At 40.8% G+C, this 26,558-nt stretch overlaps 1 protein-coding gene across 1 annotated transcript in view; it reads left to right on the forward strand.

The window, feature by feature from the left end:
- Positions 1–25,908, forward strand: part of LOC306857065 (uncharacterized protein) — a 43,301-nt gene extending 17,393 nt beyond the window's left edge. Inside the window, exons 16-53 of the mRNA XM_079396730.1 lie at positions 993–1,037; positions 1,153–1,206; positions 1,602–1,700; positions 2,610–2,654; positions 2,850–2,948; positions 3,782–3,835; positions 4,268–4,375; positions 4,573–4,626; positions 5,099–5,197; positions 5,284–5,337; positions 5,907–6,005; positions 6,183–6,236; positions 7,608–7,661; positions 7,740–7,793; positions 8,894–8,947; positions 9,050–9,094; positions 9,189–9,287; positions 9,455–9,562; positions 9,850–9,903; positions 11,016–11,069; positions 11,150–11,203; positions 11,657–11,710; positions 12,649–12,756; positions 12,847–12,900; positions 12,978–13,031; positions 14,025–14,186; positions 14,744–14,851; positions 15,318–15,425; positions 17,586–17,639; positions 17,778–17,885; positions 18,520–18,573; positions 18,705–18,812; positions 18,904–18,957; positions 19,333–19,440; positions 20,799–21,087; positions 21,200–21,387; positions 21,507–21,749; positions 23,271–25,908. Of these exons, the coding sequence (XP_079252856.1) occupies positions 993–1,037; positions 1,153–1,206; positions 1,602–1,700; positions 2,610–2,654; positions 2,850–2,948; positions 3,782–3,835; positions 4,268–4,375; positions 4,573–4,626; positions 5,099–5,197; positions 5,284–5,337; positions 5,907–6,005; positions 6,183–6,236; positions 7,608–7,661; positions 7,740–7,793; positions 8,894–8,947; positions 9,050–9,094; positions 9,189–9,287; positions 9,455–9,562; positions 9,850–9,903; positions 11,016–11,069; positions 11,150–11,203; positions 11,657–11,710; positions 12,649–12,756; positions 12,847–12,900; positions 12,978–13,031; positions 14,025–14,186; positions 14,744–14,851; positions 15,318–15,425; positions 17,586–17,639; positions 17,778–17,885; positions 18,520–18,573; positions 18,705–18,812; positions 18,904–18,957; positions 19,333–19,440; positions 20,799–21,087; positions 21,200–21,387; positions 21,507–21,749; positions 23,271–23,417 (3,441 nt within the window). The 3' untranslated portion in view covers positions 23,418–25,908. The remainder of the gene's footprint in view (positions 1–992; positions 1,038–1,152; positions 1,207–1,601; positions 1,701–2,609; positions 2,655–2,849; positions 2,949–3,781; positions 3,836–4,267; positions 4,376–4,572; positions 4,627–5,098; positions 5,198–5,283; positions 5,338–5,906; positions 6,006–6,182; positions 6,237–7,607; positions 7,662–7,739; positions 7,794–8,893; positions 8,948–9,049; positions 9,095–9,188; positions 9,288–9,454; positions 9,563–9,849; positions 9,904–11,015; positions 11,070–11,149; positions 11,204–11,656; positions 11,711–12,648; positions 12,757–12,846; positions 12,901–12,977; positions 13,032–14,024; positions 14,187–14,743; positions 14,852–15,317; positions 15,426–17,585; positions 17,640–17,777; positions 17,886–18,519; positions 18,574–18,704; positions 18,813–18,903; positions 18,958–19,332; positions 19,441–20,798; positions 21,088–21,199; positions 21,388–21,506; positions 21,750–23,270) is intronic.
- The last annotated feature ends 650 nt before the right edge of the window (positions 25,909–26,558 follow it).

Consider the following 26,558-nt stretch of genomic DNA (forward strand, 5'->3'; position numbering starts at 1 on the left):
ATGCATGGAAGGTCAAAAAACACTTTCATTGTCTTATAATATGCATTTATTTTTACCTTATTTGCTCAACGCCTCCCAAACTATTCGTTTAACGATTCATTGTTCCAAACCCCTCGTTTGCATGATGCTAATCTGCAGTGATTGGTCGATTGGTCTCGCCTGTAACGCCTGATAAAGCAGTGTTTGTGAGGCAGTGCTGCTTTGTGTACAGCGTTACCGGGGAAACTGCTCCAAAAGCGGCACCTAGTGGCCAAAAAGGAATTTGCATTTTCATTCAGACCAACGCGAAAAGACCAACAAATGTGCAGAGTCGACTCTTTCTTTTGAGAGACAATAACTTTATACACGGTGCACTTTCAGATTTAAATCTTTGCAGGATGTTTTCATTCACTGAAACACTGCATGAAAGATCATTTTCAAAAATCCATAACAGGGGCACTAACCTTCTCTCTGTCTTCTGTGGCACACTGACAAATAATTGATATTTTATAAATGAATTTCTATATCCGTCTCAGTAGCTAGTAAGTTAGTAGCTAGTACTAGTAACCTAGTAAGTGTCTGCACCATGTCTTCTTCTTGACACGCTTCTGACCCCAAATCTGCATTACCGCACCAGTTTGCTGGTTCTCCTCATGCATCTTATTTTCAGATGTAGGAAATAAGCAATATGATGTTCTTCTTTTTGTGCATTTACATTCCTAGCCACTGTAGATAAAAGGAACAAAACCAGAATGTGTCACACAACAGCAGTATAGCAGCTTATGTTACTCTGAGTTGAAATATACAGCATCTACAGTATAAAGTAATAAAGTAATTGATTAGATTAGTGTTTCGTCCGCTGTTGTCTGCTCTGTGTCTTGCTCTCTTACTCATAGTCACAAATCTATATGCTGTGTCTCTGATCATGATAATAATCTGATGGTGTAGTGTTGGTTGTGTGTTCTGTGAGGATGCTGATGATCTGAACTGTCTGTGGTGTTGTGTTTGATCAGGGTGCTCGAGGGAATGATGGGTCACCCGGCGCTGCTGGTCCTCCTGTAGGTTTGAGGCTTCGTCTTCTGATGCAGTAACTCTGCACGAAAGCTCATTTTACTTGAGGATTGTTTGAGGAATGTAAACATTGTGTACAACTTATGCTATTTGTCTTAACAGGGTCCAGTCGGTACGGCTGGCTCTCCCGGTTTCCCAGGATCCCCCGGTTCTAAGGTGTGACATCTCTTAATTTTGCCTTTCTCTGTTGCATATCAGATGTTTGCACTATTGGTGCATGTCATGTATGTCATAGTTATATACCAATAATAATAACATCTATACAAACAATAATAACAACTCATGAATGTTTTGAGAAACCATCGTATCCACCATTGAATATCACATCAGACTGTAAGGTCATTCAGATTCTCATTTTTCTGCTATTAAGACACAATATATAATGCTAAAAAACACACAGTAAATTTAGTAATTATCTCAGGTTTATATGACCACATTAATACAGATGAATGTACAACCCAGGTTGGAAATGGCATTTGAAAATGTTGCTGATCTTGAGAAGGAATAGTCGTGCCCAAGCATAATGTCTCATGTTGTATTTTCCTTCATAGGGTGAAGCAGGACCTACCGGAGCCAGAGGACCTGAAGGAGCACAAGGACCCCGTGGAGAGTCTGGTGTCCCCGGATCTCCAGGACCTTCTGGACTCTCTGTGAGTAACCACTGAAAAAGATTAATACAATCGAAAGTGACTCAAATTATTATATTCATTGATCACCATCCTCACTGTGTCCTTGAACGAGGTCAGAGGTTACTCCAGAGGTGTCGTTAGTCACTTTGGATAATGGAAACTAAAACATTCTGCTGTTGACATGGGCAATGAAATGAAGTTATGCCCTGCAGATGCAGTATGACTCTGATAAGTGCCACTGATGAGGCCCAAAACATGACTGAAACTCTTCATGAACACCATTTCTCTGCAAGAAAGAGCATAGCTGGGTGGACATAAATCAGGAGTTAAGTTCCTCCAGGATGTGGACATCACCTTTCCACCAGCTGATGGATTTAATAAGAAATATATGTCATAATGCCACAGCTCAGGATGGACAGCAGTGAAGGGTTGTGCTCCATTCCGTGTTTTCATAACGTCATTTTCTCACAACTGATTCGTTGTATGACCATTACAGCTAAGATAATTGGCTCAAAGGTTCTGAGCAGTGAATGTGGACATAATGGATAGATCACTACAGCTATTATACACAGTCAGAGAATGCATGAAGACTTATTAGAGGCAATCAGCAGAAGACAAGAACAGGAAATCAGGTTCAGAAGAAAAGCACACAGCAAACACAACAAGACACAGTGACTCCTAGTGGATGATGGGAGAAAATTGGTTTGGATTTGGTTTGGTTCCTCCTGAAGTCAGCAGCGGTGAAGTGCACTGGTCTTGTCCCGTGGACAGATGAATTGTGTTCCTGAATTTAATACGTTTTATTTTGACTTGGTTATTCTATGTTTCTGCTGGAGTTTTGCTGCAGCAGATTCTACAGAAATATTTCTGTTTAAACTGTTGTAGGATCTGGATTTAGTCTCTGACTGTGTGCTCTCGCTCATTCTGCAGGGTAACCCCGGGACTGATGGCCTCCCCGGAGCCAAAGGATCAGTGGTACGTACACCTCCATGTAAAGAGCCCACTGTGAATGAGCTGTTCTTCATAGTTCATCTGAGCATCATTCCTGTTTCAAAGTTTGTGAGAATCACTTGCGATAATTTGATCCTCCCAAAGCAACACAGTAGATAGTATGAGGATTGGAGTTGTGTGTGAACCTGTTTGCACACGCTCATCTGTGTCGTCTCATAGGGTGCTCCTGGTATCGCTGGCGCTCCTGGTTTCCCAGGCCCTCGGGGCCCTCCTGGACCTCAGGGAGCGACTGGACCTCTGGGGCCGAAGGGACAATCTGTGAGTTTCTGTGTTCATTTCAACTGATCAGTCTTCAGACAGCCATTCACCTCTGCTAAATAAACCCAGACAGGCTGATCAGGACCTGACACCAGGTTTATTTAGTCTAGTCTAGTTTAGTTTAGTCGTGACGTATTGTCAAGTATGGTGACCCATACTCGAAATTGGTGCTCTGCGTTTAACCCATCCAAGTGCACACACACAGCAGTGAGTAGTGAACAAATGCACACACACACACACACACACACACACACACACTGTGAACACACACCCGGAGCAGTGGGCAGCCATGCTGCAGCGCCCGGGGAGCAATTGGGGGTTCGGTGCCTTGCTCAAGGGCACCTCAGTCGTGGTATTGAGGGTGGAGGATCTGGATTTAGCAATAATGACTGGTTAACTCTACCTTACACTGCTTTACACTACTTTACATTACTGAGTGAGTGTTTGTGTTTTATACGCCGTATGCAAATGACCAAAGTAAACACAAAACAATGCCATCATCAGAGACTCTTATGATAAGTGTATTAGAGTGTGTAGTTGGAGCTAAACTCTATGGCTTAGAGATGAGTTCAGTGTGATAATGTGAGATATGAATTATTGATCACATGTTTTGCCCTGTGCCATAATACACACATTTAGATCTGTTTTATTTAAACACACATTGAACCTTTCCAGGGCTGGCTGATATATAAAGTGATGTTAAGTGATAGACATTTTGTTATATCGTTTATAATGCTGTTTGATTTTTATTTGATTTGCATATTTTTATTGTATTTATTTGTCTTATTGTTTGTAATTGACTTTTTTTGTTCTTATGTTTGTTATGTCTTTAGGGTGATCTGGGTCTCGCAGGGTTCAAGGGTGAGGCGGGTCCTAAAGGAGAAATTGTAAGTTCTGTTCCTTGCATTCACTCTAGAAGTTATTCATAATCATATAACTTCATAAATAAAAACGTACTAATCTGCAGCACTGTATTCTACAATCAAAGCCGAAATACAAGAAGAGAATTCACTGTAAACACAGAGTGTTTGCTTGCGTAAAGCAATTTCACATTAAAATAATACTTTTGAGTTTACATGTTTTAACAAGTTAAAATGTTACTTTTTTATTCATTTTAACTAAAAGTAACTAATCTATTAATTTTACAGATGCAAGTGAAAAGTGTGTAGCATTTAAACCTACTATCAGTGTGTTTCTGTGCTGCATGTCTCTGTCAGAGAATGCAGTGTATGGTAGTTTTACGTCAGTTAAATGTGTTGCCTTACATCTGTCATAGTTAAATGAAAATGAGAGTTTTAAATAAAGGATGGTTTGTTTAGGGCAACGCTGGGCTTCAAGGTGCCTCTGGCCCTGCCGGAGAGGAAGGTAAGCGAGGACCCAGAGGAGAGCCCGGCGCTCTTGGACCCCTCGGGCCGCCTGGAGAGAGAGTAAGACACGGCTTCTTCATGTCTGACCTGATCTTTTCTATATCTTACTATACCTTACCCATACGTGGAAATACAGTTATTCAGCTCTCTCAAGGACTGCTATCGGTTAGATGGGGCTGTTGTAGTTCTTTGAGATGAAGCTTTATACTGTATCGTGTTATAAATTAGATCAAATGAGGATGACATGTTTTCTGCAGGGAGCTCCTGGTAATCGAGGTTTTCCTGGACAAGATGGTCTGGCTGGACCAAAGGTGAGACGCCGCGCGTGTTTGAAATGCATAACACACATACAGTCTTTCAGGAAAAATACAAGCATTTTACTGTTTAGCGATCATGAGTGAACAAGAAATTGTGTTAAATAAGTTCTGACAATGTGCCTGGAAGAGAAGTAACTTTACTAACAAATTAGTGATGAAGTAAAGTTTATGTTTATGTTTCTCATAGAGCAGATGAAGAAAATGCAGTCTGAAGGTCATTTCTGATGATTGACATCAGAGAGTTAAAATACAACAATTTTACAAAAATGACCCAGATTTGATGTGTGAAGGTGGCTTTTGTCATCATGTCTGATATTGTTCATCAGCCATATGCTGCTCCGTGTCCTTTAGGCTCGACTGCACTTTACTACATTGCAAACCAAATTATTAGTTAGCACATGGCTATGAAATGCATGTTTTAGCTGATGAATTCAGCATGTATTGAGTTTCTGGTGTTGTGCTGCAGGGTGCTCCGGGCGAGCGGGGAGCTCCGGGAGTGTCAGGACCCAAGGGAGCCGGCGGAGATCCGGGCCGGCCTGGAGAACCGGGTCTGCCTGGTGCAAGGGTAAATCAGCACATCTGTCTGCAGTGTAAACAGTGTAAACCGTTTTAATGCTGATTTTACATGCTTGTCATAATTCCATTACGCAGGGTCTGACAGGACGCGCGGGCGATGCTGGTCCACAGGGCAAAGCTGGTCCGTCTGTGAGTAAACACTGTTGTACACGACTATTATGCTAATATTTTGACTATATTTTTACACACATATTTTGACTGTGCTTAATAGTGAATTTGACCATTACAATTAGAATTTCTATTTATAATTTCAGCCAGTCTGCTCTTTGTATATCAGCCTTAGCCGTCACAATGTACATAGAAAAAAAATAATTGGTGCGGAAACAGTTTTCACTCAGAAATTGATTGTAAATCTTACAAATAATTACAAAGAAGTGGCACACATCACACAATTAAACATGAAACTTTGAAGCAGAAAGACTGAAATAGTCTTTTCTTCTAAATGTGTACTCCAATAATCTGTATTGGAGTACACTGTTATAAAAAAGAGTTATACAAAGTCAGTGTCCTGATTCTGTTTAAAATCTCAGGCCATGCTGCTTCTTATATACATATCATAGACGGTCCTTGACTTCCTACTTCCTGTCATGTGAGCTCTCACGAAAAGACTCACAGTTACAGAAGGACACACATGTATTTAAGAGCTGTAGTGGTGTGTTTGTACCTTGAGTAACTGCAGTGCTCTGTTGAGGGTGTAGGGTGCTGCTGGTGAAGACGGCCGGCCGGGGCCCCCGGGCCCTCAGGGTGCTCGAGGTCAGCCGGGAGTGATGGGATTCCCTGGACCCAAGGGTGGCAATGTAAGCCATAAAACTCTTGTCTGTTTGCTTGTGTCACAGCAACCTGAATGTGTACATCACTGTTCTTTTTTGTTATTAATTGTGTTTATTATGTAACACTTTTTCATGTATTATTGCTCTGCATCTTAATGACTGTTTCACAAAGTCGTCACTGAAGGCATCTTCCTCTCGCTGCAGGGTGAGGCTGGGAAGGCCGGAGAGAAGGGACTCGCTGGAGCTCCTGGTTTGCGTGTAAGTTGCTCCATGATCCTCAACACATCTACACTGCCAAACGAAGCGGCCAGGGAGCAGTTTGACTGATCTTCAGAGCGACTGAGCTCTGGGCAGGATTGCTGCTGCTTGTCATTAGCGATGCCGAGCTCTCTTGGCAGCTTTCTTGGCAATTTCTTTCTTCCAGCGCCAAAACAGTGGCTTGTTTTAAAGAAAACCGGACGTTTGATCTTGTGTATTTGAGTCAACTTTATGATTTTTCTAAACATACATTTGGGTAAACAGTAATTTACAAAGTGGAAAATAGTAAGTGAGATATTATAAAGAAAACATGCTGTTTCCAAAACTAGTGACTGGCTTTTATTTCAAGCACAGCGGACCATGTACAGTATAATTCTTACTTGAATGATTCTCTACATAACTACAAAGCAGTTGTGTGCCGGTGAATGGATGTAACTTGTTAATGTGCCAAAGTCTCTGTGTCACAGTGCATCAGATCTCTGAAACATATTCAAGAGTTTAGTTTGAGGACTGAGCGAGCTCTTGTGTGTCAAACAGACGCTGAGTGTGTCTTTCTCCTTGCATTCATTTTTGCATAAAATAAAAATGTGGTTTCTTTGTGGCTTCAGTTGCAGATGGATAGAGGAGATACTGGTTCTGATACTGGTCCACAACTGATAAAGTCATTTGATAGATAAACAAACATCCAAAGCAACGGAGAAACACTTCCAGTTAGCTATAAGAGTTCAACACATTGCATGATGATCTGGAGAAATGAAAACACAGACCCTTGGCATTTTGACTCTTGAATCCGCTCAGATGTGTTGAGCATTATTATCCTGGAGTTTGAGATTTATGTTTGAACCATGTCTTGTGAAAGGACATCCCATGCTTGGCTTTGGATAAAAGTTAGAGGCCATTTTTGATTGGTGAATGATTATCTCTTGTTTTTTTGGAAATATGCAACGTTTGACAATGCTTTGTAGGGCATTTTTGATCTGGACAGGAGGCAGAAAACCACATTAGGGTGTGCTAAATAATCAGAGCCTCGACATAATTGACCTGCAGCACTACAAGGACACACCTGCATCACTATTTCTGAAGAAAATGCTGCCACAATAGTAAATATAAGAGGCTAATCATACAGTGAGAGGCTGAGGCAAACCTCAGTGTTTTTCTCCAGAAGGTTTGAGATGTTTTGCCAGTCGTCTGCTGTCTGTCTGATGCTGAGATTAGGGTGGCATTACAATATATATAATATGTATACAACAAGCATTGGCACTAAGGCTTTTCTGAAGAAACGGTTGTCTCTGACACACACAAGCACCTTTCACACCTCAGCCTCAGTTCTTATACAGCACTGATGGAGTGACCGATGTCTGTGCTCTGCAGGGTCTGCCGGGGAAAGACGGCGAGACGGGTGCTGCGGGACCCCCTGGACCTGCTGTGAGTGTGTCTGCACATGCCTGTGTTCACATTACGAGTTTATGAGTGAGAGTCTGATGATGATGATGCTGTTGACAGGGTCCTGCAGGAGAGAGAGGAGAGCAGGGTCAACCCGGACCTTCCGGCTTCCAGGTGAGTTGCCATGCTAGTCTTATTCAAGTCAAGAAGAGTGTTTAACTTCTATTGGTTAAATCAGGTAAAAATATCTCTGGAAGCTAACAGTTGCAGGTTGCCTCTTTTTACAGTGCAGAGTGTTTCGATCATGTCTTTGTAAATTCACTGTCGTGGCTTGTTACTTAACAGTTAACATGAACAATTCCAGCAGCAGCACTACGATGAGAGATATGTATTTACAAGCTAATTAGCTAATTATTCCCATCCGTCTGGATGACTGTTGACATCGATCTGTGTATTCCTGTTGAACGTAGATGGTTGTAATGCTTTGCATCAGTTTGAACCTCAGTATGATCTTGTTCTTGACAGCAAACCCATTGTGAGAAGATTCAAGATTTGTCTATACATTTAACAAATTATTTAATTTAATTATCATGAATGAAGGAATGTAAACAATATTAAATATAAAGTAGTACTTAATCTTCAATCCTTTTCAGATGTAAATTATTTCTCAGGTGGTCGTGAGGTCATTTCAGGATTTACAGGCATTGATCACTGATTTATTGCTCAAACCTGAAGAATATTCCCAGCTGAATTTCTTCATTCTACAGTTAATAGCAGACCATATTTTATAATGGATGAGCCAACAAATTATCTTTTACAGACATCATTTTTTGTACAGATGTATCTGTGGTGTATCTTGACCAGGACACTTCTGAAAAAATAGATTTTTAATCTCAGAAAGTTTATATCCTGGCTAAATATGAACAGTGAATAAAAATCATCATGTACAGTATGTGCCTTCCCAGCAGGGCATGATACCTGTAACAGTATTATTATATGACATAATGAACAAATGAGTGAGACTGAACTACTACTGCGAGTTTTCTGGAGGATCTATCACTTAGGCTTCTGTTTGTTTCAGAGAATCATAAAGATCCTGAAATAATACTGAGATTAATAGCGGTTACAATGAACATCCTTTACATGGATCTATAGCTCTACAGCTAGTTGTGCTACTTGAAGATTTGTTTGATCAATACAATAATGAACAGTTTAGTTTAACACCATGTTTGCATGTCATAGCATTGTGAACAAACCATTTCTGTTGTTTGCAGGGTCTTCCCGGTCCCCCGGGCCCCCCTGGTGAAGGCGGTAAACCTGGCGATCAGGTGAGAGGTCCTGAAGAAGCAGAGGAAACCTTGCTTTACATGTCATTCTGCTGGCTGCACACAGATGTTTAATAAACCTTGTGTCTGTTTTTGCTGACTCAGGGTGTTCCAGGAGAGGCTGGGGCCGCAGGGGCCACCGGACCACGCGTGAGTCTCAACCCGATGCTCTCCCTTTGGTTTGTGAGTGCATTGTCTAGTATTCTTGTGTGTTAAAGTTCCCTGCGCTACTCTTCCTCCTCAGGGTGAGCGGGGTTTCCCCGGAGAGAGAGGAGGAGTGGGGCCCCAGGGCCTCCAGGGGCCTCGAGGTCTTCCAGGAACTCCAGGAACTGATGGGCCCAAGGTGAGCAGATCAGTCAGTCCCCTACAGAAATTCAGCAGTACAGATAATGTACCGTACTTGGGTCTCAAATCCTGACTCACTCATGTGTTTTATGATAACACATGCTACAGCCTTCACTTCATTAAAGCGTGCAGGTTAAATGTGCTGAAGCCTGTAATGATCCGTAGGGTGGTGTTGGCCCGGGGGGAGCTCCTGGTGCTCAGGGACCTCCGGGACTGCAGGGGATGCCTGGAGAGAGAGGCACGTCCGGCATTCCTGGACCAAAGGGGGACAGAGTAAGTGAGATTTATTCAGCTCCACCCTCTGTGAGACTAGGCCTGTGTCTTTATGAAATTAAGAGAAACTTACGTTTATGAAACTCTGTTGATCCATTGCCTACTGCTTGATTATGTGACATTCATCAACGCTCCAGCTGCTTTGTTTAGAAAATGTTAGAAAAGAACATGTTAGAAAAGCACTAGAGTAATGCACTATTGCCATTTACTGCTGTGTGTGCAAACATTTGTGATACAGGTACTGTAATGGATATAAATCATAAGATCTGACTGTCTTTGTATCGCAGGGTGACAACGGTGAGAAAGGACCTGAAGGAGCTCCTGGGAAAGACGGCGCAAGAGTAAGAAGATTGAACATCTTCGGCCAGATTTACTAAACAGGGCAAATAAGCATTAGATCGCAATTCTATAAAAGTGTCGATGGGATGGAAAATTCTGCGTGTGTTTTACTGACAATGCGCACATTAAAGAACACAGCAGATCATTTCCATAATGACCAGCGCAATCTACTCAAAGCAGCGCAAATTACCTAGACATGCTTTTTTTGGGCGTTAAATAATGGCGGAAATACCAGTAATTTAACGAGTGTAAATGTCAGTAAATCGCGTGGCGTGATTCATTTGAATACTCTCCTCCCATAAATTTTCCGTTTGAAAGGGAAACTCCTACAAATGCATATTCAACAAGGTCAGGCGCAAAAATAACTGTGTCTGCGCCTTTTCAGCGCTAATTCTTCACTGCGCTTCTTTAGTAAATCCTGACAGTACTATTTTCATGGCAAAACACGGTTTGTATCTGATTTGGTTTACATATGGCCATAAGAAGGAATATGATGAAGCCAGACTTCTTGCGCAGTCTCCGAGCCACTGGACACCACTGGTCTACATGATATAACTAAACACATGAACCAAACTAATCCTGAATAGCATGTGCGTGCTGCAGTGTGTTAATTGTACACAAAGGACATGCTGCATGAATGTACCAGCAATACCCTGGAGCACAAAAGTAGTCATAAGTAGTACAGCTATATTTGCAGCAATAGCCAACAATACATTCCATGAAGATATTTTGTAAGTTTCCTAGCGTAATTATATATCAAAACTTAATTTTTGATTAGTAATATGCATTGCTAAGAACTTCATTTGGACATCTTTAAAGGAGATTTTCTCAATTTTGCACCCTCAGATTCCAGATTTTCAAATAGTTGTATCTCAGCCAAATATTGTCCTATCATAACAAATGTTACATAAGTGGAAAGATTATTTATTCTGCTTTTGAATTTTAAAAAAATGACCCTTATGACAGGTTTTGTGGTCCAGGGTCACATATGTGTTTGTGTGTGTGTGATTTCAGTTGCAGAGTCTTGTTGGGATGTTAATGAGATCCTTTTTTAATCATACTACTGAAGTTTATGAACAGGAGTGCATGAGGAAGCTGCTTTGTGTCTTTACAGGGTTTAACGGGTCCAATCGGTCCTCCTGGTCCTGCAGGACCCAACGGTGAAAAGGTACTAAAGTTATCAGTTTATTATCAATTTGTTAATGTGTTGAATATCTAATATTAATCATTACCCCGCACGTTCCTCAGGGAGAATCTGGACCTGCAGGACCGTCTGGAGCTGCTGGTACTCGCGGTGTTCCTGTGAGTCTCTCACAAATTATATCAGTGTTTAGAGACCTGTGTTCAGAATAGTGGCATTTATCTACTTTCCATACTTTCCACATTGAAGTCAATATATTTCTGCAACTTGCGTATGTAACTCAATGCATGCAGTGATCTTCTGTTGCTCAAACTTTATACCGACCTCTGAATTGACATACGGAGACGTTTTATCTGTCATACAGTTTTGTCATTCTGTATCTCACTTATGATAATACACCAGACATGATATGACACACACCAGATCTCTGGATCATTTGGATCTGATATGTTTTTATAGGCTTTCTAAATATGCGCTTCTAGGAAAAGACTGACATGAGCAACCTCTATAATCTAAATGCTGTTTTATTTGATAGCAGGGCATCATTATTGTACATACAGTATAACAATGTACTAGTATGATATAATAAAACTGGGGCTTTATGTTTTTGACAGGGTGACAGAGGAGAGACTGGTCCTCCTGGTTCTGCTGGTTTTGCTGGTCCTCCTGTAAGTACAGCAATCACTGCAGCTCATCTTCACTCTTTCTTTATTTCTGCCTAACAGTAAAAGTCTCAGATGCTCTCATACGTCAAGCTCAATCTGACCATCAGACTACTGGAATAGCTGTTTTTAATATTATAGCAGTGCACCAATGAAACCCTCAAATAAAAAAGGCTTTGGCCTAGAGACTACCCAACTAATGGTGAAACCAGTCATCTAAGTGTCTGTGCACTAATTTTTGCAGAAAATAAAATGAAGAGGCGAAAAAGATGGAAAGATGGTGCAAATAACTAAAAGTCAATGCTTATAATTGCTTGATCTCATGTATTTATTAAAGCAAGAACTGAGATCTCAGTGATTAGTAAAAGAGAAGGTAGATGAGTTTGCGGTCTAATCATAAATGATGTAATGACATCAGCTCATTACCCAGGATAACATACGAAAAAGTGTATACAGTTTGTTTTCTCCCTTTGTTTGGATGCAGCACATCATATCACGTGTTTAAAACTGCTCCTGCTCTGACAGAGATACACTACAGCTTCATAATGTCAACTCAGATTTGGGACGACTGTGTTTGCGCAGTCAAAGTCCCTCTAAAGCAGGGGCGACAGAACTCGATCCTGGAGAGCATCTTCAGTGGTGAAGTTGATTCAGGAGCTGGAGCTGTGGGAATGGTTGCCAATTCAGTTGTTTTTAAATCATCACTGAACTTATTTTGGGACATATTTAAGGAAATGCAGTGGAGGAAGAAGCTGAATCAAGAACTGAAGTTCATACAGTCATGAATTGTACATCAAACCTGAAATTAATAGATTTAACATGATATTAAGGATAGATGAGCTGCCTTTGCATCTTGATTAATGACATAAAGATGTGTGAGTGTGAGCACTGACAGCACCAACATTGATTAGCTGATTGTTAATTGATTGATCTGGATATGTTAGGGTGCAGATGGACAGCCTGGCACTAAGGGAGAGCAGGGTGAAGGTGGACAGAAGGGTGATGCTGGTGCACCGGGCCCTCAAGGGCCTTCTGGAGCTCCAGGTCCTCAGGTAACATCAGCCTAATGAATTTGCTTTCCCATCTCACGTCAACATTTGCCCTGTATTTCTTCACATTTTGTATTCCTGGTTTGGTTATAGGGACCGACTGGTGTGTCTGGACCAAAAGGGGCTCGCGGTGCTCAAGGACCTCCTGTAAGTACTTACAAAAGGGTATTCTTTGTAAATGTAGATCATGAAACTGAATGTTTATTTTTTTATTAATTTTATAGGGTGCCACAGGTTTCCCTGGAGCTGCTGGTAGAGTCGGACCTCCTGGTCCCAATGTAAGTAAAGCAATGGACCTGTTCACTATGACAAAGACCTCACTTAAAGGGGTCATGAAATGAGAAAACAAAATTCCCTTGATCTTTTGACATAGAAGAGGTCATTGTACTATAAAAAACGTCCTGTAAGTTTCAGAAATCAAAACTTCCTTGTTAGTCTAAAAGCAGCTTATATTGAAGCCAGTCTGCCAAAACATCAGCTTGTAGAATGTTCTACTCTGATGTAATAGTGTGGATAAGCACCGCCTCCGCGGAAGAAGACCAACACCTGCTTCTACATCACTGCCTGTTTAGCCCCGCCCACTGATTCTACATCACTGCCTGTTGAGCCCCGCCCACCGATTCTACATCACTGCCTGTTGAGCCCTGCCCACCGATTCTACATCACTGGCTGTTTAGCCCCGCCCTACAATTCTACATCACTGCCTGTTTAGCCCCGCCCACCGATTCTACATCACTGGCTGTTTAGCCCCGCCCACCGATTCTACATCACTGCCTGTTTAGCCCCGCCCACCGATTCTACATCACTGGCTGTTTAGCCCCGCCCACCGATTCTACATCACTGCCTGTTTAGCCCCGCCCACCGATTCTACATCACTGCCTGTTTAGCCCCGCCCACCGATTCTACATCACTTTCTGTTTAGCCCAGGATAGAAAATAACCTATTACTTCTAAATTATGTTTTTTGATGTAAAAATCTTAATAACATTATAAGTGGACCTCAGAGAACAGTACAAAATAAAAAACAATGGCAGTTCATGACCCCTTTATGGAATAACTGCTCAGTTCAAAAATGTACATCATTAATGCAGTGTGAAACATTTGATTAATGTAATGTGTGCATCAGCCCAAATTACTAATGGTCAGCCGAAGCGTCTAGGTGCATAAATAGACAACCTGTTTCCAGTAGACAGATGTCCTTTCACATGCTGTGTCCTCCACACCTCAGTAATTTCATTCATGTTAATGTGCGTTGGTTCATGTCATTCTCAGGGTAACCCGGGTCCGGCTGGTCCTGCTGGTCCTCCTGGTAAAGACGGTCCTAAGGGTGTGCGCGGTGACGGTGGTCCTCCTGGAAGACCCGGGGACGCTGGCTTGCGTGGGCCGGCTGGGACTCCTGGAGAGAAGGGAGATCCTGGAGAAGATGGGCCTCATGTACGTAGTTTTACTGGCTCTCAGTTAGCACGGCTGTTCATCAGTGTGAACATACAGCATTTACAGCTCAACACATAGTAAAGATAGCAACAGTCTGAGTGTTCATTAGAGATTTTAAATGCAAAGTCCAGACTCATTTTGTTATGAGTGTCTTATATGTGACCCTGGACCACAAAACCATAAGGGTCATAAGGGTCAATTTTTTGAAATTGAGATTTATACATCATCATATGAAAATCTGGAATCTGAGGGTGCAAAAAAAAAAAGAATATTGAGACAATTGCCCTTAAAGTTGTCCAAATTAAGTTCTTAGCAATGCATATTACTAATCAATTTTTTATATATATTTACGGTAGGAAATTTACTAAATATCTCATGGAACATGATCTTTACTTAATATCCGAATGATTTTTGGCATAAAAGAAATCCTTTTGACCCATTGTTGGCTACAAATATACCTATGCTACTTATGACTGCCTTTGTGCTCCAGGGTCACATATTATAAAGCATTTTTAGGTTCTATTGTCATTGTGGCTTTCACTTCTGTCCTGTTCCAGGGTCCGGACGGGCCTGCAGGTCCTCAGGGTCTGGCTGGTCAGCGTGGTATTGTTGGTCTTCCTGGACAGCGTGGTGAAAGAGGTTTCCCTGGCCTGCCTGGACCCTCTGTGAGTCTCCACCGTCCCAGATAAACACACTGACATTTAGGATAGTAATGATGACAGTGACAGGAGACAGAGAAACTGTTTCAGTCATAAGCTTTTTGTCAGATTTTCCTTTAAGGTGAACTTTATGTAATTATACTTTGCCAGCTTTTCAGTTACCAGTGAATGTGACAAATAGATAAAAGCATGAGAATGTTTTTCCATGTTTGATGATCCCTTGCCAATGAAACACTTGTTAATGCATTATTACAAAAATTAAACATTAATCACAGAGACAAGCAGATTTCACAGTGTCACCAAAAATCACAACAGCATGACTAAAAATCAAAAGTCATATAATTTAATATGGGATTAATCATTTCTCAAATGGCATTTACAGTTAAGAAATAGCAAAAGACAAAGAGTTTTATACAGGCAAGAGCAGAGCTAATGCAGGTGGCTCATGTTCGTCTGATGATCCCCGTCACAGGGTGAGCCTGGTAAACAAGGAGCTCCTGGAGGACCTGGAGACCGTGGACCCCCTGGACCTGTGGGGTCACCCGGTCTGACTGGACCTGCTGGGGAGCCTGGGAGAGAGGTACGTTAAACCTGCCATGATCCTGGAGATTTACTTCACGTACAATCAACCAGCACTCAAACAACATGCAAACTGCAGAGTCCAGGTGTTCCATTCATTACATTCTGCACAAAACCAAATGTGAGAGTTTTGCACGTTTTGTGTGCTTGCTGTTACTTGCATTATATAACTCACTTTGGAATAAAAGCCACAGCATGTGATAAAAAGAGTCCAGAAATTGCTATAAGCCAGCGGTTCTCATTCCTGGTCCTGGAGTCCCCAGCGCTGCACAGTTTATATGTCTCCTCAATCAAACACACCTCAATCTAATTATTACCTCATTAGTAAAGATTCCAAGACCTCAAATGGATGTGTCAGATAAAAGAGACATTGCAACTGTGCAGTTTCAGGACTCCAGGAACAGATTGGGAAACACTGTGCTGTGGAGACTGAATATTTGACAGAAAAAGTGTCATTGAGTGGCAATGACAGCCGTGTGCAGAAGCAGCTGTTTGTAAAGTGCTCCTATTTCCAATCCCAAAACTGGCATTTAGAGCCTGTGCTTTGATCAGGACATGCTGAAAATCATTTGGCATGTTCCTGTCTAGGCTTGTCTATGTATTGTACAGTGGATCCACATGGCTGTCAGAGTTTCATCTTTAACCCTCACAACGAGAGAGCTGTATCACTGATTTTCTACCATCACCGCATTTCACCAGTTTATAATGTACTCTATGATTAAATTTGTTCAGTTTCTTGAAAACTGCCCATTTTGTCCTGCTCTTCAGAGTGAAATTGAAGAATGTAATTGTTAAAGCCTCTCTTCAGTCCAGCGTTTTATTGCCAGTAGCTACTAATCATGTCTTTGCTCCCTGCCTTATGGACAATGCTAATCTGGGAATTTACAGGATTTTTGCATCCTCACCGGCAAATTTCCTTTTTTTCAGATACTTTTCTGACATTCCTCATTCCTGATTTCCCGTAGAGATGAATCTTTCTATAGGTTTCTGACACCAATTCAAACAATGGAGGTTGAATATTTAGGTTTAAATATGAAGGTTTAAATAGGTTTACATATTTCTAATAAATATATATTGTGTGGGTTCAGCAGCAGTCATAGAGGTGTGAAATGACATGAAAGTAATTAAATGAGGAGAATTTATATTTTTGTATCAACTGTCCTCAAGTAATGAATGGCTGAAGCATGAAAGTAAGTGTTGACTACTTAAGGCAGTGGTGTTCACTCCTGTTCCTGGAGATCTGCCTCCCAAAAGTTCACCTCCAGCCCAAATCAAACACACCTGAAGCAGCTGATCAGGATCTTCTGGAGAACTTGATCATTACAGACAGGTGTGTTGGAGCAGACTGGAAGTGAACTGCAGGACTCTAGGAACAGAAGCCTATCCTGACACTGATAAGATGAGCTCTGCTCGCTCACCTTTATACTCTTCACATGATGGATTGGTGTGGACCAGCTATCCTTAGAAAAGGGGAAGCATAATGCCTATTAGAATTGACTGTTTGCCAGATTTAGCAAGCAAACAGTGAACCGAAGTGTAAAATGAACATTAACAGAATAATCTAAACCGCTACAAGCTATATCTCTATGACCAATTCCTGTTGGAGAGTAGATGAGCCAAACCAAATGTAGATACAAAGAAGTGTTAACCATGCTAACAAAGTGTTAAGCGTTAACATGGTTAGGGTGCAAATGGCCATTTTGATGACAGAGAGTAATGAATGATTGAACATTTCGCATGGACTTACTGCAGATTAAAAACACTGCTTTCACACATGTACTGGTTAAACAATGTGATCTTAATTTGTAAATCTGAAGAAAAAAAAAACGCTCTATACCTAATTTTTGGAAAATGCAAGGCCATTTTTCCAGAGGCTTGTACCATTAATCTAGTTGAACAAACTCAGGGTTACAGGACTGGTTTTGAATAACCAAACCAATATAAACCAGCTGAACTGTTTGCCAACAGACATGAAAGGCAATAAACAAATCTGTAAAAAAAAAAAAAAAAAACAATAGTAGAAAAAAATAACAAATGAGATTAGATGCTTTCCTTGTACACAGTTGCTTGTTGCCTTGAAACTGACATTATTCAATACATGCACATGCTGTACATATATAAAGCACTCACAGCGAGTTTAATATTTGATTTTATTTTGCAGGGCAATCCCGGATCTGATGGTCCTCCTGGCCGAGACGGTTCTGCAGGAATAAAGGTGGGCATCAAAGAGGATTGTGTTTATCCATATGCTTTCTCATTATAAGGCCTCCACAGACATGCCTTCATTAAGCTGTTATTGTTGTATGGTCTGAGCTGTGCTTGCTGACTCTCTGCATCACTATGTTCTGTTCAGGGTGACCGAGGAGACACTGGATCCGCGGGCGCTCCTGGTGCTCCGGGTGGCACTGGTGCTCCCGGTTCGGTCGGACCCACCGGCAAACAGGGAGACAGAGGACAGGCCGTGAGTACAGATTTCTAGAGGTCTGAAGAGCACTGAAGAAAATGACCAAACATTAGTTGTTAGGCTGTAACATTGTGTAAGGAGAATGGTATTTATTATTCATGTTATTGAAGGGTAGTATTTAAAGGATTTTTAACACAGATGTTCTCAGTTTGAAATGAATGAAAACTATTTAAATAAATAAATAAATTTGATTAAACCAGTTAACAGGCTGGAAAATTGACTGTATTAGTGATTTTGTGACATTGTACTAGTTTAATGATTGACTTATTAAAGTCTATTCAGTATCGATACTCATGTTATTTTTCTCAACCGGGTGGAATGTATATGAGTGATTTTAATGCACTACAAATGCTATAAACACATCAGTCAAAACTGTTGAGACAGTCAAAGCTTTTTTAGTTGAATTTCCCTTAAAATGTGTTGCATCTGGAAAGTGGTATAGCTGGATGGGATTATGTCTCAAAGCTGCCATTAATACATAGTAAAAGTATGGAAAGCATAGGCATGTCCAAAAATACACTGGAAATGACAAGACTGGAAAAAAGGATTTCTGATTTACAATAGATGACTTTAAGCCAAAAGATGACATTTTATATAGAACGCACTTGACACTCATTACTTTTAACTGTAGGGACCCAAAGGACCTGCTGGAGCTCTGGGGCCTGCTGGAGCTCGGGGAATGCCTGTGAGTGTTTCTCTTGCCATAATGACTCGATTCTGCTTTCAATGGTCAATGTGTGAATTTATGCACAAAGAATTGACTGTAGACTTAAAGAGTTAATGTAGAGTTGCAATGCTCATGTCCATTAATCACAGGGCCCACAAGGCCCGCGCGGAGATAAGGGAGAGGCTGGCGATTCGGGTGAGAGAGGACAGAAAGGACACAGAGGATTCACCGGTCTTCAGGGTCTGCCTGGGCCTCCTGTAAGTTGCTGTTTCTTTGTGACATATTCAGATAAAGCATTATAAATGCATATAAGGTGATAACACAAAAACACCTGTCCTCCACACACAGGGCCAACCTGGTGACCAAGGTGCTTCTGGACCTGCTGGACCCGGTGGAGCAAGAGTATGTAGCCAGGAGCATTATTACTGCATCTGTATTTGCCAGGGTGTCAAACCCTGCTGCGTTTAGCTCCAACCTTAATCAAGCACAAGGGGCCTCATTTATAATATCTAATCTTACAGTGTGTGTGCGCTAAAACCCACGTTCGTCGACATGGAAAAGTGCCACGTCAGGGTTTAGGCAGATGCTCACACTTTTCCTTGTGGGTTTATAGAATGGTTTCTATGCAAAATTATATAAATGAGGTCCAAAAATAGCTTGAAAGCCACAGGCAAGTGTGTTGGAGCAGGTTGGAACTAAACTCTGGAGGATTGGACACCCTCGGATCATGCAAACAGGTGATGTTGTGCTGAGACTCAGACTTCTCACTGTTTCCAGGGAACCCCAGGCCCTGTTGGTCCAGCTGGAAAAGATGGTGCAAATGGTTTGCCTGGACCCATCGGACCCCCTGGACCTCGCGGTCGCTCTGGAGAGACTGGGCCATCCGTGAGTAGCAAGACTAAACTTGTACAGCGATATCCCCAATGATTCACATTTTCTATGTCCCCCTAGTTCAACACACCTAAATCAACTCATCAGCCGGTTAGTAGAGGCTCCGCGGCCTAAAATGAGCGTCAGATGAAGGAGACGTTCAAAATTTGTACTGTTAGGGGTAGAGGTCGACCGATAGTGGATTTTGTCGATATCGATAACTTGGTTGTACCACACTGATCGATACCGATTAATAAACCAATAATTAATAAACAAAAATAGTGCTTTACTATATAAAAAAACAGCATTGAACCATACTTTTGTAAATGAATAAAAAAAATTATATTAATTTTTATATTGATCATTAAAGTTAGTTCATAGTTTATTAACTAATGTTAACAGAATAAACTTTAAAATTTAAAAATGTATTAGTAATAGTAAATGTTGAAATTAACACACTCTAAAATGGAACAATACATATACAGCTTTCATTAATCTTAATGTTACAAATGGACTCTTATTGTAACGTGTTACCATTTCATGCTTAACAGATGAACATCCTTAAATATCTACACAAAGGCCATAGCATTGAAATTACAAATGGATATTGTATGCATACTAAACACTTTATTTGCTATTTTAGAACACTTGATGATTATCTAATCAAAATAACAAAATATGTTAGTCACACACTGGGCAAAAGCGCTGTTTAAGACGACAGGTTTACACAAACCGAATGCATCGCATTCAATTCAAGCGGCGGTCGATTTGATTTAATCACCAAACAGACATAAGTTTACTTCAAACTCATCTATGCCACATGGTTCATTCTTGAAGTTCAGTGTTTAAAAAAACGGAGCAACCGGAAAGAGAAAGTGCAAACTATATTATAGCTCTCTGTATTAGAGTCACGGAAAGAAACGTTTCATTTAAAAATGCACAATACACAGTTGTACAGTCTAGGTTAAAGTCATTATGTACATTAACAATGATTTGGGACAAATATGTCGGCTGCATATACATGCGCGTCTGAAGTTCCCACTCTGTTCAGCGCAGCATCACGTGTCAAAACAAACAACACAAGGTGTCAGTGATTTCCGCCTCTAGAGGCCGCTCTCGTACTGTATAATGACAGCGGATCCTTCTCAGCCGCTCTAGCAATGGACGCAACCCGAAAACTATCGGCATGGATTTTAGCCGATAACGAATCAACTATCGGTGGAAAACCAAAACATTGGGCGACCTCTAGATGGGGGTACTCTAGGACCAGGGTTGGGAAATGCTGGTCTTAAAAATTCTGATTAAAAAAAGTCTGCTGAAACGTAAGGATGTTAGTTTAACAGCAGATCGGTTCATACGCTGCTTCTCCTCAGGGCCCCGCAGGAAATCCTGGTCCCCCCGGTCTTCCTGGCCCCCCGGGGCCCGGCATCGACATGTCTGCTTTTGCTGGTCTGTCTCATCCTGAGAAGGGTCCTGACCCCTTGAGGTACATGAGGGCAGACCAGGCCGCCGAAGGTGACCACCAGCATGATGCAGAGGTGGATGCCACTCTGAAATCCCTGAACAACCAGATGGAGAACATCCGCAGTCCTGACGGTACAAAGAAGAGCCCAGCCCGGACCTGCAGAGACCTGAAGCTCTGCCACCCCGACTGGAAGAGCGGTGAGTTTGCCCCGCAGGCATGTTTGAGCAGACACTTTGAGGGAGGTTTGGCTTCTGCCTTGATAAAGTACAGGGAATATGTGGGGGAAAATAACGTTTTGTCTCTCTGCAGGTGAATACTGGATTGATCCTAACCAGGGCTGCACCGTTGATGCTATGAAGGTCTTCTGCAACATGGAGACCGGCGAGACCTGCGTTTATCCAAAACCCGCTAATATCCCACGCAAGAGCTGGTGGACTTCCAAGGGAGCTGAGCGCAAACACGTTTGGTTTGGAGAAGCTATGAATGGTGGATTCCATGTGAGTCTTCCTCTTTCTGGTCCTGCTGACTCTTGAGTTGATTCAGGACTATTCAGAACTATTATTTAAGATTTAGATCATCTCTGTCTAATGGGCTTTCTTCCGTTTTCCCTCCACAGTTTGGCTATGGAGACAACAATCTGGCACCTAATACAGCAAGCATTCAGATGACTTTCCTGAGACTGTTGTCCACAGAGGCCTCGCAGAACCTCACCTACCACTGCAAGAACAGCGTTGCCTACATGGATGAGGCCACTGGAAACCTGAAGAAAGCTCTGCTGCTGCAGGGGTCCAATGATGTGGAGATCCGCGCTGAGGGCAACAGCCGCTTCACATATACTGTTCTTGAGGATGGCTGCAAGGTGAGGAAACACTTCTGACCAGGCTTGGGAATCAAGAATTTAATAATAATAATAGTAATGGAAGTGAATGTAATCATAATAGTTCCAGAACTGTTTTGTTGCAGCTAAATGATACAAAGGCCCTGTTTACAGCTGGTATTAAGATGCGTGCTGGTCGATCGAATCGCAAGTAGACGAGGGAGACACATTGTCGTTCACACCTGCTGTTTTAATCCATCTCTTCTGTCCACTTTCGATCACTTCTGTCCTGATTTCTTTTGAGGGCAGGGTCTATGGGCCAGTAAATGTGGGCTTTTTTTATCTTTCAATCTAATATTGTGAAATAAGCTTCATTCATTGTGCAATTTACACATTAGCTGAACATATGAGCTAAAAGAAATCAAATAAAAAAATATCACGGTAGTCACATGCAAGTTGTTAGTAAATCCTTTCATTTTATAGCTATTTACACTTTCTGATTTTTATCTTGATTCAGTTCTGAACACCAGTAAAATTTATAGTACAAACTTACATATACAATTCTAAAATAAAACACAAATTATAAAGGCATTCGTTATAAACAACATAAGCCTATACATTTCTAGCAATGCTATAAATGATCTGTTGTGTGTGTGAGAGATGCTCCGGGGCGATTATGGATATCATACTTATTACAGTGGAAACAAACAAAAAATTCTGTCATTTTTGGTCATAAAGATATGAGTAGGACATAATTTGAAACTGTAAAGGGTTTACTTTTATGTATACTGACAGTAAGAACAAAACTTGCCTTTGTAAAATAAAGAAAACGAACAGGATGTGCTTTCAGCAATCTCTGTTACCTTAAACGTGATTTGGCCATAAAAAAATTAAATTAATTTTTTTTTTCCCCTTTTGTTTTGTTATTTAACTGAAACATATTTCATATAGTCCTATTTATTTTATCCCTATCATTCGTCATTTTATTCTCCATTTTCTCCTGTTTGTGTGCATGAAAAAATAAACCACTGAAAAGAAAAACATTTATTATTGAGTGACATATTTATCCAATGTAATTTAAATTTAATTGGACATTCTGATTTTGTCTGTTAACGGATAGGAAATGAGCATGGTAATGTTTAAGAATGATCCCAGTTAGTGGAGAACAGATGGTCTTTAGTGGCTGTTCGAACACATTTTCTAATGCGTTTTCAACTACCTCTGGAAGTGGTCAAACGTGGACAAGCTCAAAACATTTTACACCCTATTTACATCTGTATTTAGCATCGTCCACTTGTGATCGAATCAACGAAAACTCACCTTAGTACCAGGCGCAAACAGGCCCAAAGAGAGCGAACAGACAACAACGCCTTTTTGTATTTGTCCTCATTGGGTTGAACTCAACCCCAAACATACAGTGCTACCAGTATAGTGTGACTCACAAATGCTTTCAAAAAATGTGCCGTTCACATTTACATAGAAAAACAACAGAGAAGCAGTTCGGTTGAGTGCAAAAACGTTCTGTGTGAACAGGCTCCTTACAGAAATGATTTGTCCCTACAGAAACACACAGGACAATGGAGCAAGACGGTCATCGAGTACAAATCCCAGAAGACTTCACGCCTGCCCATTGTGGACATTGCACCTATGGATATTGGAGGAGCTCATCAGGAGTTTGGAGTGGACGTGGGTGCCGTCTGTTTCTTGTAAAGACAGAGGAACAAATGAAACCGGGATACAGACAGAATTAGAGAGAGATAACACACACACACTCAAGAGCGAGGAACAAAGAAAGAGAAACTAAAGAACTAGACATTTTTAAGTGGGACATCTTTATGACTAGAAAAGAAGTGCTTCCGAAAGTATTTTTAGGAAATGCACTGATAGGCACTAGCAGTACTCATCTGTGACTGACGGGCAGAAGGCGTCTCGACCCTCGGCACTCTGGGACATCTCACAGCCCAACGCAACGCTACATAACGGAGAAGCCAGAGAAACCACAGAGGCAGAAGTCTGTCTGGGTTTTATTTATTTATTGTTAAGGTGCTATTTCCCCCGTGCATTTGAATCAAGAGTTGTACATCAGTGAGTCCCACACTAAGTATTTTTATCTTTTTCTTCTATAATTATCGGACTCACGTGCATTTTACAACAGCCTGAACTTTGACAATCACATGCAAGTGTTCGTCTTTCTCATCACCACAGTGTATGTAAATTACTGTGCATTAAAATAATCAATGGTGCTAATCTTATGAAACAACCTGCATTTTTTTTCCACCGACCAGATATATAATAGACATCAAATTGTTTATTTGTGTATATGTGTTCGTGCATTAAAGTTAGGTTTTTTCTTCAGTCACGCTATTCAATGTACTTTTAAAGAGACCTTCCACACATGGCCCAGTCTTGAGTTTTCTATGTAAGCTACCTCACGCTGTAAAAAACCATCACAGAAAATGAAAAGCCTTACTAATTTAAGTCAGCATTAAGCCAGACTGTGCTCTGGCCAGAATTGAAAAGATAAATGTAGTTCTTTTCCCCGTTTATGCTATTCTTTATAAAATTACTTTATTGAATGGCCCTAAGCACATTTGGTGAAATTACCTTCCATTGATCTCGCATGCTGTCTTTAAAAACCTATGTATGTGATAGTGGAAAAGAGAAGAGCTGTCGTATTATTGTTTTTATTTGATGTTTTTAATGAATGAAAATGTTAAAAATGTACAACCTAGAGATTGCTTTCATCCCGTTTCCTCCTTTTGTTTAGTTTTAGATGCACTCTTTGACACAGGGAAGGTCAGAGCGCATGACCCATCTTACTTGCTTCTATGTGTGTAGTGTTGCTTTTTACATTTGTTGTTTTGTTTTTTTGGTCAAATAAAAAGGATAGTACATCTTTGTTCAGTTATATAGTATTGGGTTTCAGAGGTGGGTTGATTTATTTTGTCTTTGTTTTCTTGGAAAATAAAGAAAACCATAGTATCACAGCTTAAGTGAAATAGTTCATTATGACGGTCATTAATATTTCAGATAATACATCTGTGTTCAAATAACACATTGTGCAGTAGTGCAGTCTGGTTAGTGTATTTATGTTTAGTACATTTCAACATTTGTGCTCTGTTTTTCTATGACTTTTTACAGTTGCAACAACATAGAATCATTTCTATGAAATAAATAGAGTAAAGTTGGTATATCTTTGATGGTTCTTCTTATGATTATGATTTTATAGCATGCCCTTATGAGTCAATGAGGATATCAGAGTGACAAAGCAACGTCACAGATAACACACTGTATAACCATGATATACAGAAGAAGCAGAAAGAGAAGACAAAACGATCATTGTTCAGATGTGAAAGAAAGACTAAAGCAAACGTCTGAGATCCAGCGCACACTGATCATCACTAGTTTCTCCGATTGATCAAGACTGGGCCAAATATTCATCCTTTCATCACAAGGATACAACAGAAGACGCTGAAACACTGATGCTCTGCTGGGACGCTGCTTGTCAGATCTGGACCCCCTCTTCTTTGAGTTTTCAGTGAGGTTCACAAGCAGACACAGATACTGAAGGACTGACCGCTCTCCATATTCATCAGATTACTCTGAACTTTGAGTATGAGTACCTTTGTAGCTAAGCGGTCAGCTAAAAAGGCATCAAACCACTTCGCTATTCAAAGATGTGTCCAGTACAAACCCTTGCATGTGAACACAGAAGCCTCCAGATGAGAAGTTGACCTCGGTGCAGACAACAGCGGCCGGTCACTGCAGGGCATTATCAGACCACAGTCCTCTCCACAAACTCAAGGATCTGAAGATCAGCCTGAGAGGATACTGGACGTCCTGAAGTGTGGCTGGACAGCTAAACATCAATGACCTTCACCTGACAGGGTGCCTGACGTTTGTCCACCGCTGTAGTGGACAGTCCCCTGGAAGTGTCTTCATACTGTAGGAAGAGTAGCAGATTTTTATTGCAACTTTTTAAAGATTTTTTCAAAGCGGTGCATCTCTAAATATGAAGCTGGATGTTATTATTACTGAAAACAGAGAGCAAAAGGTCATCACGGGCATTACAATGTCAGGTCACAGAACATTTTCACCTTACACCTTGATATAAAATATACCACTTGTCTTAATGGTGTATATACATAACTTTTCCCAATACTTGTTACATTTTTCCTAAAATAAATGTGAGTCTCTCCATAAAGTACATTGTCTGGTTATATTTCATAGTGAAAGCAGACTATTGGCATATGGCATATTAGCAATGGCATGTTTAAAATGTAAATAAGCTGCTGGGTGAATCTGTGTTAATAGATGCTCTTGAGCACTAACTGAAAGTCCACTTCAGACACACATGTGGGTTTAGAAAAGAGCTTGTTATAGCTGTTGTTTGGTCCGGTGTGACACAGGAGACTTACAGATAACAAACAATATCATCACATGTGAGTAGAGTACCCAGAATAAACTTACCAGAGGATGAACAGGTCTGACTACAGCCTAAAGAAGGCAAGGTTTTTGTTTATTGTTATTTTCTTTTCTTTTTTTATTCTTCACGCCTGGAGAATATGTGTGTGTGTGTATATATATATATATATATATATATATATATATATATATATATATATATATATGTGTGTGTGTGTGTATATATATATATATATATATATATATATATATAGTATATGTGTGTGTGTATGTATGTGGAAAAACAAGCCAGGAAAAAATATGTAGACGCACTGTGGACACAGAAATACATGATACTGATACAGACAATGTATCTGAGCCAATCTGTCCTGTGGCATCAAAAAAGCAAAACGGTCATATGCCCAAAAAAATCAACAACCACTTCAC

This window comes from Barbus barbus, assembly GCF_936440315.1.
Source record: "Barbus barbus genome assembly, chromosome: 37".
Taxonomy (NCBI): domain Eukaryota; kingdom Metazoa; phylum Chordata; class Actinopteri; order Cypriniformes; family Cyprinidae; genus Barbus; species Barbus barbus.